Source organism: Cryptomeria japonica, chromosome 8 (assembly GCF_030272615.1).
Source record: "Cryptomeria japonica chromosome 8, Sugi_1.0, whole genome shotgun sequence".
In the NCBI taxonomy this organism is placed as follows: domain Eukaryota; kingdom Viridiplantae; phylum Streptophyta; class Pinopsida; order Cupressales; family Cupressaceae; genus Cryptomeria; species Cryptomeria japonica.
The window spans coordinates 360,065,459-360,081,153 of record NC_081412.1 but is presented as its reverse complement, the minus strand read 5'-3'; the positions used below and the strand labels follow the sequence as shown (position 1 = coordinate 360,081,153).

Here is a 15,695-nt window from a genome sequence, read left to right as displayed (position 1 = left end):
TATCAGATAATGCTTGTTTTATGCTATGAGCTAGCATGAATACAACATATAGCATATGCTGGTTTTATGGTTTTATTATTTAATGGTAATGCTATATTATCCATTCCTCTTTTTTATGAGTCATATTCCTTATCAGATTTTAACAATCTTAATTTGCAGTAGTGTTGATGTGTGTTTTATGCACATACGAACACATAATAAAATACCAAAGTATTTTACCCCCTCTTGAACAAAATCACCTCAGATGCTAAATATCTGATCAACTAAGATGATTCCAATGTTTCTGTGGTCAGTTCTTGACATTTGGGTAACTCAATGGCTTGATGTGTTATTGCTGTTTTCACTTAGGGACTTACACAATTGTTTGAATCAATCTTATCTTATCATGGATATGGAATAGGCTATGCCGATGGCTTAGGATTTTGCAATATAGCTCTTGATCTAATCTAACAAGGATTTTTAAAAAAAAGGGACAAAAGGAATAGGATTTAGGAATCTCTATTCTAAAACCTAGAATGCAAGAGGCAATGAACAAATTCAGTGGAATCCTACTAGGCAAGGTCTCACCATCAAGAGAACAATTCGACACAAACTTAGTGCAATCATCTAAGGTAAATTTTATAGATGTTCAAATCATTACACCATCAAACATTGATACCATCAAAGCAATGCATAACAATGGACGTGCAACAATTGAAGTTCGCATAAAATTCTAGTTGATCAAGGCACACTTACAATCAGCAAGAGGCTAGTGGTATGGATTAAATGGATTCTACACAAATGTATTCAACAACTTGTTCATTCAATCTAAATACTTAAAACAAATTCTAATCTAAAATTCTAATCCAACTTGGAGGCAATGAGAACCACAAATGCATACGACACTTGAACAAAAATCACCAAACTTCAATGATTTATATACAAATCTGCAGCATGTAGACGACAATTCTCAAAAATCTCTCCCTTACAAATGAGAGGCAATGGGATTTATATAGAGCCTCAAAAGAAATGAATGGCCAGGATTCATTTAGATTCAAGGGCCAAAATCATGCCGACACAATCCTAAAGTTGCCCTAATTAGGGCTTATATCAAAAGGTGAACCACTAACATGTGATCCAATAGGATGACGCCTAGTCATCAAGTAGGGAATCTTCTAGAAGATTCCGACCTGCATCCCTCTCTCTAGCAGCATATTCCAGGAATCTAGCCAAAACTGAATCTAACTCCTCCATGGTAATGTTGGGCAAAGCCTCCTGCTAAGCATCTGTCGCATTCAATGCATCGGAACAAGCATCCAAAGTATTCTCCCTATTCAACGTAAGCTTCTGTGAATTATGAACATGGATCAACTGGGAAACCAAATCATCAATTTGATTCTTCTTCAAAGAATCCAACTAGCCGAAGTACATGAACTTCATCTTATCTCTTAATTCTTCTAAGTGTAGACTGTTGGAAGCACTACCCTAACAATTCTTCAATGGATATAAGGATTTTGGATTGAATTTCCTAAATCGATCCTTCCATCTCTGCACAATCTCTCCGTGCATGCTCATAAGTAGATTTTCGCATGGCCAATGAACAATACCAACCCAGGAAATCATATTTGTCTCCCTCATGCACAACTCCCTCCCGAATCAATGTGGACATCAGAGTTTTCTTCAACACTCTGAGGTGGGGAATGGTCTTCTCCTGTATAGGTTGGAAATCATCCCAAACTCCCTCCAAATCTTGCATTCTATATGTGAGCATCGTTGTCCTGTCAAATACTTGGACAAACTGAGTAAGGAAATCATCTGCTTGTTTTGTCACATCTTCAATCCATTTACCAAACTTTGCATGTTTATTCCTCGCTGTCTCATGATGAAAATAAAGTCCACGGTCAACTGCGATAGGCGAGACAAAGGTGGGCTCCTCACGCCTCATCCCTGCAATATACTCCTTAAGCTTGATGTTCTCTTTCTGATACATATTTTTCTTTTCTATCTCCCTATCCAACCTTCCATTGATTGTCCGGACTGCATCATCAAGTTCTTGGGATTCTTGTGTCTTTGTAGTTCGTCCAAGGGCAACCAAAGTGATCTGGTAATCCATAGGAGTAGCCGCATCTCTGGTCACATCACCAATCAGGATAGCCACCTGTGTAATCCGCACACCTGTCTCATCTCTAGCTATATTAGAAAATATCTTAGCCTTCTTTGGTTCTTTCTCCTTATTACTCCTGGCTAAGTAGTTATCAATGTCATTAATGGGTTGTGTCTCTATCATCTTCTTACTTTTCTCCATGCTTCGCAACAACCAATCAGGAATGATGGAAATTTCCATCCCATCATCAAGACACATTTCCCGATCAAGTCCCCTCAGTGCTGAGATAACATCATCATCATCCTCCTTGTCCTTGGTCAAATCATAAACATTATTGCCCAGACTAACCTCCAACTAGATAGTGGGAGATCTTGGCTGTTCTTCATCTTCATGCCATAGTGCTGATGTTGCTGTAGCATGTAGCTCTTGAATATTCTCTGGCAAAATCATTGTATTAGAACATTGTCCAAATTCCTTGCTTTTCTTTGGCACATCTACCTCCTTCACTGATGAGGAACTAAGGGGAGACAAAGGAGTGCTAGGTTTATGCTTCTTCTTCTTTGTCTGTTGACCAACTATCTCCTTCCCCTTTGTCTTGGATTCTCCAGGTATACTCTTCCTTTGTTTAGGAGCATGACTCTCCTCATCTGCATGAATCCTCACATCACTGGTTGTTCTTTGGTCATCTTCAAGAGAGGACTCCTCTTGTTTCATTTTCTCATAAGTGAAGACAACACCTCTATTTATCAATTTGTTCATATACTTGTCTACCCACTCTTTGGAGAAATCAATAACGTCTCTCATAAGCACATTCAAATCTATTACTTTTGGTTGTGACCAATTAGGCAAAAGGATAGGTTTCTTCATTTCATTCTCATACTGCGGATGAGTATGATCACTATCATCCACAATTTGATCTGGGATGAGAAAAAGTTCACAATTCCTCATGAAATCGATTGACATCCTGGACGACATCCTCTTTCTTACTGCTTGTTCATCCATGAGATTAGCCCAGTAATCCTCAATGTCAACCTTGTGTATGAATCTTTCTCCCTTGATCCTTTCAACACTTTTATGCAGATCAAATCTTTCTCCGCTCTTGTAAGTTCCAAGGTGATAGAATGCAATCTCATCAATCATTGTACTAGCTGTAGCGGTAGTGTGGCACACCTTTAATTCTTTCCTATTGCAATAGAGAAAGTCATCCCAGTTCTATGCTTCTCCTTTTGGATGAAATCAAATTCCAGAAGTTGTCTCACCACCTCGAGTAGGATCATTCTGTCTGTAGGATACCTCGGAAGTTTCTAAGGTTGATCTGAATCCCTGAATCTGTAGGTATGTGAAGGTGGGAAACTGTACGTACCACGATCCATATTGTTCAACTAGCTCCGTTGTCGCTCTGGACAATCTTTTGTGAATCTCGCCTTGCAACATTCTTGTAATATACATGGTGAAAGCATCATTCACCTTCCTGTAGTCTTCAATTCTATGCATATCAAGTTTTGGATAACATTCATAAATTTTGTATTGTCCTGGTCCATTCTCGATTGCGGCTTTGCATATTAATCCCTTGTATGTGACAAATCTTGCAAGCATGTATACAAGGTAGGAAGTCATGCGGAATGACTTAGTCTTCTCCACATTCCTCAACTGAAAATCCAGGTTGTTGCTAATAATCTTTGCCCAATTGATCATTGTTCCTCTTATACAATCCTAGATAAAGTAGAACATCTATCCTCCGAACAAGGCATCCTGCGGCATCCCCAGCACTCGGTTGAGCAAAAATATCAAGTCACTGTATTCATCTTTAAAATCTGTACACATAAGTGTCTTTGGTGCCTTGGAATGATGAGGCCTTGGCTCAATCATCCATTCCTTGTTCACAATAGTCTTGCACGCATTTGCCTTCACTTTATACTTTGCTTGATATTCATCCTTTGTTCTTTCTTTCATATCTGCACTACAAGGAATTCCAAACACTTCTGTAATTGCATCTTCAGCGAGGTAGGCAATTGTTATCCCTTTGGGAGTTCGGATCATCCTAAAAATTGGATCATAATGCCTTGTGCATTCCAGATTAAGCTCACCGCATTGTATGGATTGAAGAAATCCAATGGCGTGGTATATGCCACTCTTCATGATGTTGGCAAAATGGGGAGAAGGAATTTGGTTCTTTGTTCCGAACATCCTTTGCCACATCCGCTCCATATTCAGGAATTCCATGTTTGTGTCTGTGATTCCTTTCCATCGGGAGGACAATTGGGAATCCAGATAGAATTTCTCTTGGACTATCCTCAATTGTTCCTTCCTAGCTCCAATCCCGGTTTTAGACATGGCACTTGTATGAAACTCGAAGTCACTAACATGGAAAATTATCATGATAACCTATTTTCAGAATTGAATAAGTTCTGATTTTTATGATCTAGACAAATTTAGGGACTAAAACCAAGAATTTTATTCATATTCATCACGATTTTTCAAAATAGAATGAAATTGACAAAAATAGGGTCTAAAACCCTCATAAAACACTAGTTTCAGACTTGCATAAGGTCTGATTTCATAATAGAGTCTGAAGACAAATGTAGTATACTAAAAAAAAATGTCAAATTTAGTGTCCGGACGTATACCGCAAATCTGGAAATGCTTGGAAAAGGGTGTGAAAAGTCTGATTTTGCAATCTTAGATGTCTGAAGACACCCTTCCAAGATCAACAATGGCCGCCCAAAGTCTGAAGACAACCTGCAACTCATAAAAATCAATCATTTGAAAGGTTACAGCTGCGTAAAAACATTCACATTTGATGAAATTTACCTTTTCAAAGTGGAAGCAACTAAGTCCGGGCACAAGTAGGGGGCTGGTAAGAAATAAATGAGTCTGAAGACAAATCTGGAAATGGTGTTTCAGACTTATATCAGCAATGGAATTGTCACTGAATGCCCCAAAAACTCACCAAAAATGATGCTCAAGTGAAATCGTCCAAGTGTAGAGGTGGCTGGAAATGAAGAATTAGTCTGAAGACAACTTGAAAATGAAGTTTCCGACTCTTCACCAGGAATGGTGTACTCAGAAAATGCCTCCAAACCACCCTAAAATGGCCCCAAAATAACCTCCAAACAAAATTGCCTAAGTATGTGTTGGCTGGAAATGAAGAAATAAGTCTGGAAAATGAAGTTCCCAACCAACAATAGAATTAAAATCACTTCTAGCAATAGCGAAAACTTAGGTCTGATCTCAATGGCAGCCAACTAGCAACAATGGCGCCCAGCTATGTTGGGGAAAATCGCCAAAAATGTGAAGCACACAGCCTCCAAACAAAATCGCCCCACTTCCAATAATGGTGCCAACTTGGAAAATCGCCCAATGTGGCACAAATGGCCACCAAACTTGTTGGAACTCTCTTCCAATGGCAGCGCCCAGGTGTATTTGGGCAAATAAGCCCTTCAAATCTGCGACTTCAGCTCAACAATGGTGTCAAAATGACACTTAGGCAAAATCGTCTAGCTGGGAACACTCCAATCTGCCAATTGACTGTCACAATCAACACTTCTAATAATATTTTAATCTCTTTTAAACATGTTTTCACCTTTTGAACTCACCACATAAGCAATGTGGGATAAAACTTTGCCTTTTAAATTTGCCTGGGGAAAATCGATTTGCCTCAAGAAAATATTTAATCATTAATAATTGTTGCAAATCATTTAAATAATTGTTTTTGATTATTAAATAATCATTTGCCAATACAAAAACAATTAAATTTGAGCCCACTTGCATTAAATTTATTTCACTTTCATCAAAATTGAGCCAATTGGGAAAAATCGCTCCATATCTGGATAAAAATCTAAATGAAAATTCATCAAAAAAACACTTTTATAGCTCTTGGGGAAAAAAAACCCCTTTCTGGATAAAAATCCGTATCAAACATCATCATAACTTGTCTGTAAAGGCCCCAGGGGAGAATCGATCTTCATTTGGATAGCGAAAATCACTTCATATTATTCATTAAGTCAAAAATTCTCCCTTTTGGGGGAAATCGATCCCCATCCGAAGGGTTATCCGGATCAAAATCGTCATAAATCACACTTGGGGAAATTCGCCACCCATCAGGACAATCATTTTCATAAAATCCATCAAACTTGTTCACAAACTTATTAGAATAATTAATTCTTTTAGTTAGTTACCTTCTTTTGTGGTTCTATTAATGGTCATTTAGTTATTCATTAGTCAACTATTGCTTCTTTTATAAGAACACATAGTTTGCTTTTTAGTTTTAAGCTTTTTTAGCTTTAGTTTAACGGTTCGTTCTTTTTAGAACACCGTCTTGTAATTTCTTTATATACGCTTGTATATTCGTTATTAATTACCCTGATTATTTTGAGCAATCAATTTTTCATGGTATCAGAGCGGGTCGATGGGATTTTTTAAGATCTGGCGAATTTTTAAATTTTTTTGTAGGCCTTCCTACCTGGAATCTATTTTCAGAATTTTTTTTTAAATGTTTTTTTAAATGAAAAAGTCATTATTCCCTTTTTGGAGGGTTTGTGGTCAAGGTTTCTTTTGCAGGTCTGAATTGCATGGTGTTCTTTTGGGCCAAATTGTGAAAAGTTTTTTTGCGTTGGTTTTTCTTGGCAATGTTCGCGGGTTTGTTTTGCAGGGTTCACGTTTTTATGCAGGTTTGAGATTCGGCGCTAGGGTTTTCCTTTCTGTATCTTCGACGTTTTCTGAGCCCGACTGTGATTTTTCACGATTTTTGCGACACTTCTTTTCCCTGGGTTTTTTTTCCTACGACTGCCAAGGTTTTTTTTGCGACGTCCGACTTGCTACGTTTTTCACGCGTCTGCACTGATCGCGATTTTAGTGTTTTCCTGGCAGTGACGACAGATTCTTTTGGCGCAATTTTGTTCCTTGCATTTCTGTTTGCGACAATTTTTTGATGGATTTTTTGGCAACGACAGTGTGTTTTATTTTTGTGCATCTGCATTTTGCACGACGGGTTTCAGTTTCGCAATTTTTTTCGGGTTTCCGTTTTCTCTTGTGCGACCCCTGTGTTTTTCGCGACAAGTTTCAGTGTTTTTGGTGCCTGTTTTGGACGTGACAACCTGTGTTTGACGAAATTTTTTGAATCGGTGGCAAGGGTTTTGGACCTCCGATTTGGAGAAGCGGGTTTTTCTCTAATTTAAAACAAATTAGTGATTGGTTTTTTAAATTTTTCTCCTAAAAAATTATTTCGGTTTTTTGTTATAGTTTTTTTTCCTTGAAAAAAAAAATTAAAAAAAAAAAATTCTGGGTTTTATTAATTTTGCCCCTTCAAAAATTATTTATGGTTTTTATTTATTTTTTCCACAAATGATTTTTTTTTGGGCAACACCTCTCGTCCTACTACAGGTCCTAGGGTTTTCATGATTTTTTCCTAAAAAATTGTTTGTCGATTTTACTGATTTTTCCCATAAGAAATCATGGGAGGGTTTTGCTTGATTTTTTCCTCAAAAATTAGGCTTTTTGCCCTGTGATGTCTGGTGTTTGGACGTGCGACATTTTTAGGGTTTTCACGATTTTTTCCTCAAAAATTGTTTGCAGGTTTTATAATTTTTTCCTTAAAAATTATCATCTGTAATCTGCAAAGTTTGTGTAGGATTTTGGTTAAGGGTTTTATCGTTTTTTCCACAAAAACGTTGATTTATAACCTCAAATTTCTTGGTTTTTCGATTTTCTTCTCAAAATTGTAAATTCTCTTTTGGAGGATTCTTGTTTCAGGGTTTTATGGGTTTTTCCACAAAAAAGCATGCTTTTTGTTGCAGTCAACTTTGGGTTGCACCTGGAGTTGTCAGGGCGAACATCTGCAATCGTGGTATCTTGTAGTCTGTTTTGGTTGTTGGAGCAAACAATGCTCAATACTCTTCAGCAAAAGGGTTTGCTGATTTTTCCTCAAAATCATGGTCTCAAGCTTCTATAATTTGCGTGAGGGTTACATCAGTCATCCAGAATCAGCTATTCTTGGTCATTACCACACTACAAATCTTGGGAGGGTCTTCGTAGCAACAGAGTGTTCTTTGCATTGCATTTATGATCAAAAGATTTGCAGTGTCTTCTGTTGGGTACTTAGCTGATACAATGACCATTAAGGGAGGGTATTAGAATAATTAATTCTTTTAGTCAGTTACCTTCTTTTGTGGTTCCATTAATGGTCATTTAGTTAGTCATTAGTCAACTATTGCTTCTTTTATAAGAACGCATAGTTTGCTTTTTAGTTTTAAGCTTTTTAGCTTTATTTAGCGTTTTAAGCTTTTAAAGTTTTAGTTTAACGGTTCGTTCTTTTTAGAACACCGTCTTGTAATTCCTTTATATATGCTTGTATATTTGTTATTAATTACCCCGATTATTTTGAGCAATCAATTTTTCAAAATTGTCTTGGGGGAAAATCGATCTTCATCAGGATAGGCATTTTCATTCGCATTAAAGTTCATACTTCATCCCAAGGGAAAATCGTGGCTCATTAGGATAATTTTCAACACCTGCGCAAGTTTTGAGCCCCCTGGTGGAAAAATGTGGTTCATCAGTTCAAATGTCAGGATAGTGGGGGAAAATTGCCCTCCATTAGGATTTTGAGTGGGGGAAAATCATGGGTCATCGGAAATGTGGGGGGAAAGCACCCCTCATCAGGATTTGACCCTTAGACTTCAATTTAATGAATTTTCATCAGGAATTTAATAATTTCCCCACTCAAAAACACCTCGACATGCCAAATTTTATCCTTACGCATCGGGACTTAGCCAAATTTACCAAAATTTGAGCGAGTAAATAGGGATTCCATCGGGATAAAGTACAATTTTGACTTGAATTATCTCCTAGGAGCAAGAAAATAACCCCTAAAGGACCTCTTGATGCTTAGGCACAAAAATATCACCAACTTGAAAATATTTAAACTTAATTACACTCAAAATCAAAAACTCATTACGACTTCGTGACTTGGGCAAAATTAGGATCACCTATACATCTAACATTTTATGTGCACTTGATCCTATTCGGAACTCAAAAACCCTAATAGCACTTAGGCATGATCACACTTCAAAATTCGAGACTCGGACATTGGAAGCTCAAAATTGCCGTCTACTGCCAAAAACCTAAACTAACCAGACGTGAAAAGCAGGAGAGAGGGGCTCCCCGTTTGCAATGGGGCGATGTGTGAAAAGGTCACAAGAAGTAGTTAAGGTATTTATAATTTTGTTGTAGTCTCAATACTTGTTTGCAAATGATATGTAGCCAATATTTGGCCACTGTTAAATGGTATTTGTAATTGAGTTACATACGAATTAAACCTTTCATTGCTGTTCTGTTTTACTAACATGAGCCTTAGTTTCCAATGGAACATTACAAGTTTTTAGGTTTTCATTCAACAGTAGTTCATTTGTCTCTGTTTATGGCTTTTTCTAAAAGCCGTAATGTTCCTTTAGCAATGGATGAACAAAATTCTCATCATTATTTCTTCCATAAAAATCGTGAGATTTCATACTCTTTAACTCTGATATGTTTCCAAGTATATAAATATGTTTCATCGGTCCGAGAGTAGTCTTTCTGTCTATTGCCATAACGGCTAAATTCTATTTACTTCCTTCAACCTAATTCATGTTTTAATATCTTTCATCAAGGAAAATATGAAATGCATTTCTAATGAAAAGAAGAAAACATCTTTCTTTCGTTGGTTAAACTTTGGCACTATAATTTCTTTGCATGCAGAACAAGAATTAAGTACGTAACTTGGAGGTGTTGTGGGCTTAATAATTGCAAAGTTCTTCTTCCTTTTAGAGAGCTGCTTCCCTTCTTTCCCAACTGGCTACGGTGAAGATGGTGCTGGCCTATTTCAATTCTTACTGAAGCAAGAGCTCCGAGCTTCTTTGCTAATTATTTTTCTTATCGAAAACGTTTCTGCCTGCTGAAAACCGTGTGTGTTTTTAAAATAATGTTCTTCTCTATAATATATATCTACAAATTTCAATTTCTCTTATCATTTCAACAAAACGAAATATTTTTGCATTTTATGGTTATTTCAAGCTGATTTCGGTTCATTAGAATCGAATTTCATTTCAAAACACTTTAATTGCATTCCCATTTTCTGAAGGTGGTGGTAAAAGATACGTTTACAAAGAATGCGAAATCATATACTTACTCATTGGCTAAGAGCCAATGACTCTCATTATTTGCTTTTTGAACTTATGCCGAAGTCTTGTGATGATATAATAATACAAGCCCACTTAGCTACGACATATTCCACTCAAGTCATGGCAAGGTAGGCTATAAATACATGTTTAAGTGAGTAAAAATTATATATATGTGTGTGTGTACATAGGTACATATATGTGTGCTCACTATTTGACTAGAAATATTTTTATAGCATTCACACGTAATCATCTATGTACTAATCATGTCATAAGAATCATTGAGATTTAAACTAAAGGATCATAATCATTTGTTCGATTGTTTTGGATTATATTTTGTCTAAAAAGAATAACATAATCCATGAGAAGGATGAACAACCTTAACCACTAGACTGACCTTAGGCTTTACCTGGATAGACACTGAACTAAAGGTACCAAACCCTACTCATCTCAACAAGTCTAAAACTTACAGGTTAGGGTTCCAGATGGCATTAGGTTCGTCTATTACCTCCCATTTCCGATGATACTTTCCCTCCCTTCTTGGTGGATGGCGACTTTTTTGCATCCACTAGGTCAAAATCATGTAGTTAGTCCGAAATCTTATCATAACACCAATATTTGCATACATTGATAAAAAAAATTAACTCATATGTCATAATGATTAAAACCAAATCATTAACATGTGCATTGCGAATCACCATTCAACAATATAAAGCAACAAGTATCAGTGTATATAACATCATCAAAATATTTAGGGCACAAGTGGGATGTAACAGTCTGCTGAATATATTTTTTTTTGACCCTGCTAATTATAAAACTTCTTAAAAATATTGTTTGATTTTGTACTGCAAATTTTGTCGGAACCTGGTCATTTATTGTATTTCATGTTAATATTTCTCACATAGGAAAGTAAGGAAATACTTAATTTTGTGTCAGGAAGAGTGGGAGACAGAATGAAAGCATAAAAGTCAGTTTATTTGGATTTTTAATTTATAAGTTCACTCTTTAGTGGAGCCGCAATATTATACTCAGGTGCGAAAGGAGTCTCTTTCCCGTTCAGATGAAGTGGAAGCAATGTATAGAAAGCTTGAATTGCAGAGACAGAGACTGGCATGTTCTTTGTTGTCATTGAAAGAAATGTCACAAGAAGTACAAGATAGAGAAGAGAAGCTTGCAACTTTAGTTCAATCACTTTCAGGAGCGGCAAAATCCTTGTCTGCTGCTCATGGGAGGTTACAGGTGAGAGATCAGAATGGTTATATAGTTAGTTTTTTGCATATCTTTAATTAGCCTGGTGTGACAATCCTTGTTGTTAGTTCCTGTTCTCAGTTTTCTTGTGCATTATTTCTTTTCTACATGTTCTTAAACTTAAACTACTTTATGATGAGCATGGGGGAAATTATTGACAGGGAAATTAGGCTTTTGTGTGTAGGGGGGAAATTTTATGATGAAAATATGTGTGTGATAAGTTAGTCAATCTCTTACTACAAATCATTCAAATTTTGCAAGACATAATTCACAAATTAATTTATTTTGGAGAAATTCACTAAAGTAACTCATAATTATTTACTCAAATGAGAAACACACTTCTATGCGTTGCATTCTTCACTGATTTGATTCATTACTGTTTTACGTTCTTATTATCTTTAAAATGACTTCTTTGGCAAATGAACCGTTCTTATTGAATAGAAGTATATTTTGGAAACTTGAGTGGATTTCATGTTCTACTTTGTCCTATTAATGCTTTTACTTTTGTGCATTTCCTTGCATTTTTCTAAATTGTTCTCAACTCTAAAAGAAGAGGAACAGAATTATAATGAACCCGCAGTCAGTCAAAGTTAGTCAACAATGGATCAGCTTCATCTCCCTAAAATCAAGGATACCGTGCCCATAGTTAAATAGATTGAATTTCTAAAATAAAGGAGCATTTAGCATGTTGATAGGAGTTTCTAAAATAAAGGGGCATTTAACACGTGGTAAGGAGTTTCTCAAATGAAGGACAGTTAGCACCTCATTAGAAGTATAGTTAGGATTTGTTGCACAACATTAACTAAATAGATTGAGGTGATCAGTCAGTTATAGATTGAGGGTGGTTGCTCAGTTAGGTAAGATTACTGCCAGAAGATTTCGTTTTCTATCCCCTACCCTTTGCCATCATATGAAGTTGTATAATCATTTTTAAGTGTCCTTTGGTGTGAAGAAGGTTTCCCCTGGAATTGTAAGGGAGGATTTGTTGGCTTCTCCACTCGGAGATGGCTCATTGAAGAGCTTGGTCTGTTTTATGTATTGGTGATGCTAGAACAGATTTTAGCTCTTTTGTCTTTACAAGTATTTTTTTTTGAGAAACAACATATTAGCAGATTTATGTTCCAGTTCTATATTTTGGTTCATATTTTTGTATTGGCTGTAGTGGACTTGGTGGAATAAAAGAAAAACATACCTCAAAAGGCAAAAGATTCAATGAAGAATGAACAACTTTGTTGTATGAGTGCTTGATATGCACCAAATTCTCATCTCTGACTTTGGGATGCCTTTGATTATAACCCCTTAACAACTGTACCAAAGTTGTTCTCACAACTTCCATCTGTCTACCTGTCTGTTAATGGAAAGTAGTGCACTGTTTGAGTTTCATTTCCATTCTTGCCCACAATATGCACCAAAATTTGCTCAAAAATCAGGAATCTCTATTATATATGATAGTTTAGGGATACCAAAATGTATCGACATGTGATGAAGAAAAGCTTTTTTGCATTACTCCCTGTTACTGTCTTTTTACAAGTAAGCAACACACATCTTGCTGAAATGGTCCACAATTACAAAAATATAATTATCTTTGCTTAGTTTTAAGAAGAACTCCAACACAATCCATAGATATGCTTTCCTAGGGCATCTTAGGCATGGGCAACAACTGGCACAATCTTAACATCTGATTCTTGGGTTTACTCACTCTGCACAACCGCTTTATATAGAGTCCATTCTGTTGGTAGTTGTCATGATGAAGCTCAAATTCTGCATGTTGTTTGCTGTGTGTAGTCTGGTACACCTTGCTGAAATTTGCATCTTGCTCATAAACTTCTACATACACTTCAACACAGAAAAGCTACAACTTGGACAATAGCACAGATGAAAGAGGTGGTTTGGACAGTATATCGGCCACCTTGTTTGTCACACCATATTTATGCTTGACCACAAGATGGAATTGCTGAAGGAATTCTATCCACTTATGATACTTAGACTACTGCAACTTTGTTTGTGCTTACAGATATTGTTAGGGCTTATGGTTTGTGTGAAACATGGTCTTCTTCCTCACAAGGTAATGCATCCACTTCTCGTAATGTCCCCACTTTGAAATAGAATTTAATAGTAAATAATAATAATAAAATTAATATACAAAAGAATAAAAAAATAAAAAATTAAATTAAAATATAAAAGAATATATTTAAATTTAATTAAGCTAATGAATGGTCAAAAGACATGAAATGAAAAGTTGGGACTCCCTCAAACATGAGATATAAAAGGGAGAAGAGAGCCTCATTTGAGGGGGGAATACTTAAGGGAATGATAAGTGCAGATCTGATAAGACAACAATGAGGGGGTATGACCCTTTAAATGGAAGTCTTTTTTCCAAGAGACGTGTCTCAATAAAATAGGATAGTATGAAAGGATATGGAACGAAGAGGAAGAAGGAAGGAAGTATAGGGATTTAGGAAGAAAATGGAAAATAAGAAGAATAAACTTTAATTCCATAAATCAGACTCAGACCCGACTGGAATATGAATAGAATAAGCATTCAATATTAAATAAGGAAATAAGGCAATGAGGGCAGACATCAGAGTCATTTGTGCAGATCTGATTCCGAGTATATCATCGAATATCACAAAAATTATAATCATTGACTCTGAGTATATCATCGAATATTACAAAAATTATAAATCATTGAACACCAAGAAAACACACAAACATAATCACACCCAAGAAGACATTCAGCAGATTGAAGAAGAACTAATTCTGATAAAGAAAAGAAATCCAGATCAAACCTTTAGCCATCCAACATCAAATACATCAAAGGAATTAATCTTCAGATCAGACTTAAAACAGCAGTCTGATATTATTTTCACATCTGCCCTTGTCAGCATTCTATATCCTCCCAACCTCTTGTGGTATATATATACATATTGCTTATGCATAAATAGATAAATGCTTAAGTGCATACTTATATATAAGATATGCCTGACTGTCTGAAATCCATTTTGTAGGAAGGGCCTAGGATGTAAGAGGAGGGTTATCTAAGTAGGCCACCCTAGAGTTGACCATATAATTGGAACCTAGGGCCAATAGGGCTCTAATGTCAATCCGCTCTTGGGCTTAGATAGAATAACCAAGAAACCCCCTTACGATCTCCACCTAACTCCGCAATGATCGCACTTGTTGCTAGGAGGATGAGACATTGATAGGGAAAGCAGGTACAAGCAACCCACTAAGTATGACACCTTGGTGGATGTCCTTATTGACTGCCCACCGAGGCCAAGAAGGCTCTGGCATTCACTCTGCTCTTGGGCTTAGTGTAGAAATGTCTTCGGGAAGACCTATCATGTTTCTTCCTCCGAACCCTAATGTGCCTTGTATAATATTATTGATAATATACGAGTAGGATGTGATCTTGTATAACCCTAGTAATTGGAAGTTTGATTATGTATATATAGGTATATGTTTCTTATGTTATGATTGTAGGATTCAAATTTGGAATCACATTATTAAAGAGATATTTTACTTGGTAAGATGTAACTCTAATCCTAACTTGTTGCAAATGTGATTCCAGGGCAAATCCTAGGGCGAATTTAAGCCATCTTGTAGGGTAAACATGAATCAATGAATCATCCTAGTCAATAAGAAGGAATCTAACATGTGTGTTTCCAAAGCCATTTCATATTGCAAGTCATTTTGAACACTCCATGATCATTTCTTGAGGACTGACAATCTTGGGTGGGGCGGACTGTAATGTCCCCATTTTGAAAAATTAAAATACAAAAGAATAAAAATAAAATAAAATAAAAAAATTAAAATATAAAAGAATATAATAAATTAAAATTTAATTAAGTTAATGAATGGTCAAAAGACATGAAATGAAAAGTTGTGACTCCCTCAAACATGAGATATAAAAGGGAGAAGAGAACCAAATTTGAGGGCGGAATATAGGGAATTAGAAGTGCAGATCTGATTGAAATAAGAAGTGCAGATCTGATAAGACAACAATGTGGGGGTATGACCTTTTATGTCTCTTTTCCAAGAGATATGTCTCCATAAAATAGGATAGTATAAAAGGATATGGAATGAAGAGAGGAAGAAGGAAGGAAGGATAGTAATTTAGGAAGAAAATTGAAAATAAGAAGAAAGAACGTTAAATCCATAAATCAGACTCAGACCTGACTAGAATATGAATAGAATAAGCATTCAATATTAAA

General features: G+C 36.1%; 1 protein-coding gene across 7 annotated transcripts in view; it reads left to right on the top strand.

Annotated features, from left to right (window-relative positions):
• LOC131066304 (vacuolar protein sorting 38) overlaps positions 1–15,695 on the top strand; it is a 93,718-nt gene that overhangs the window by 20,155 nt on the left and 57,868 nt on the right. For 6 of the 7 annotated variants that reach the window (XR_009111648.2, XM_058001031.2, XM_058001030.2 and 3 more), the window contains exon 2: positions 11,266–11,472. The exons of the other annotated variant lie outside the window; for it this stretch is intronic. Coding sequence is in view for 5 of the 6 variants with exons in the window: in XM_058001031.2 (XP_057857014.1) it covers positions 11,266–11,472 (207 nt within the window). In the remaining variant the exon portion in view is untranslated. The remainder of the gene's footprint in view (positions 1–11,265; positions 11,473–15,695) is intronic. 7 annotated transcript variants of the gene reach the window in all.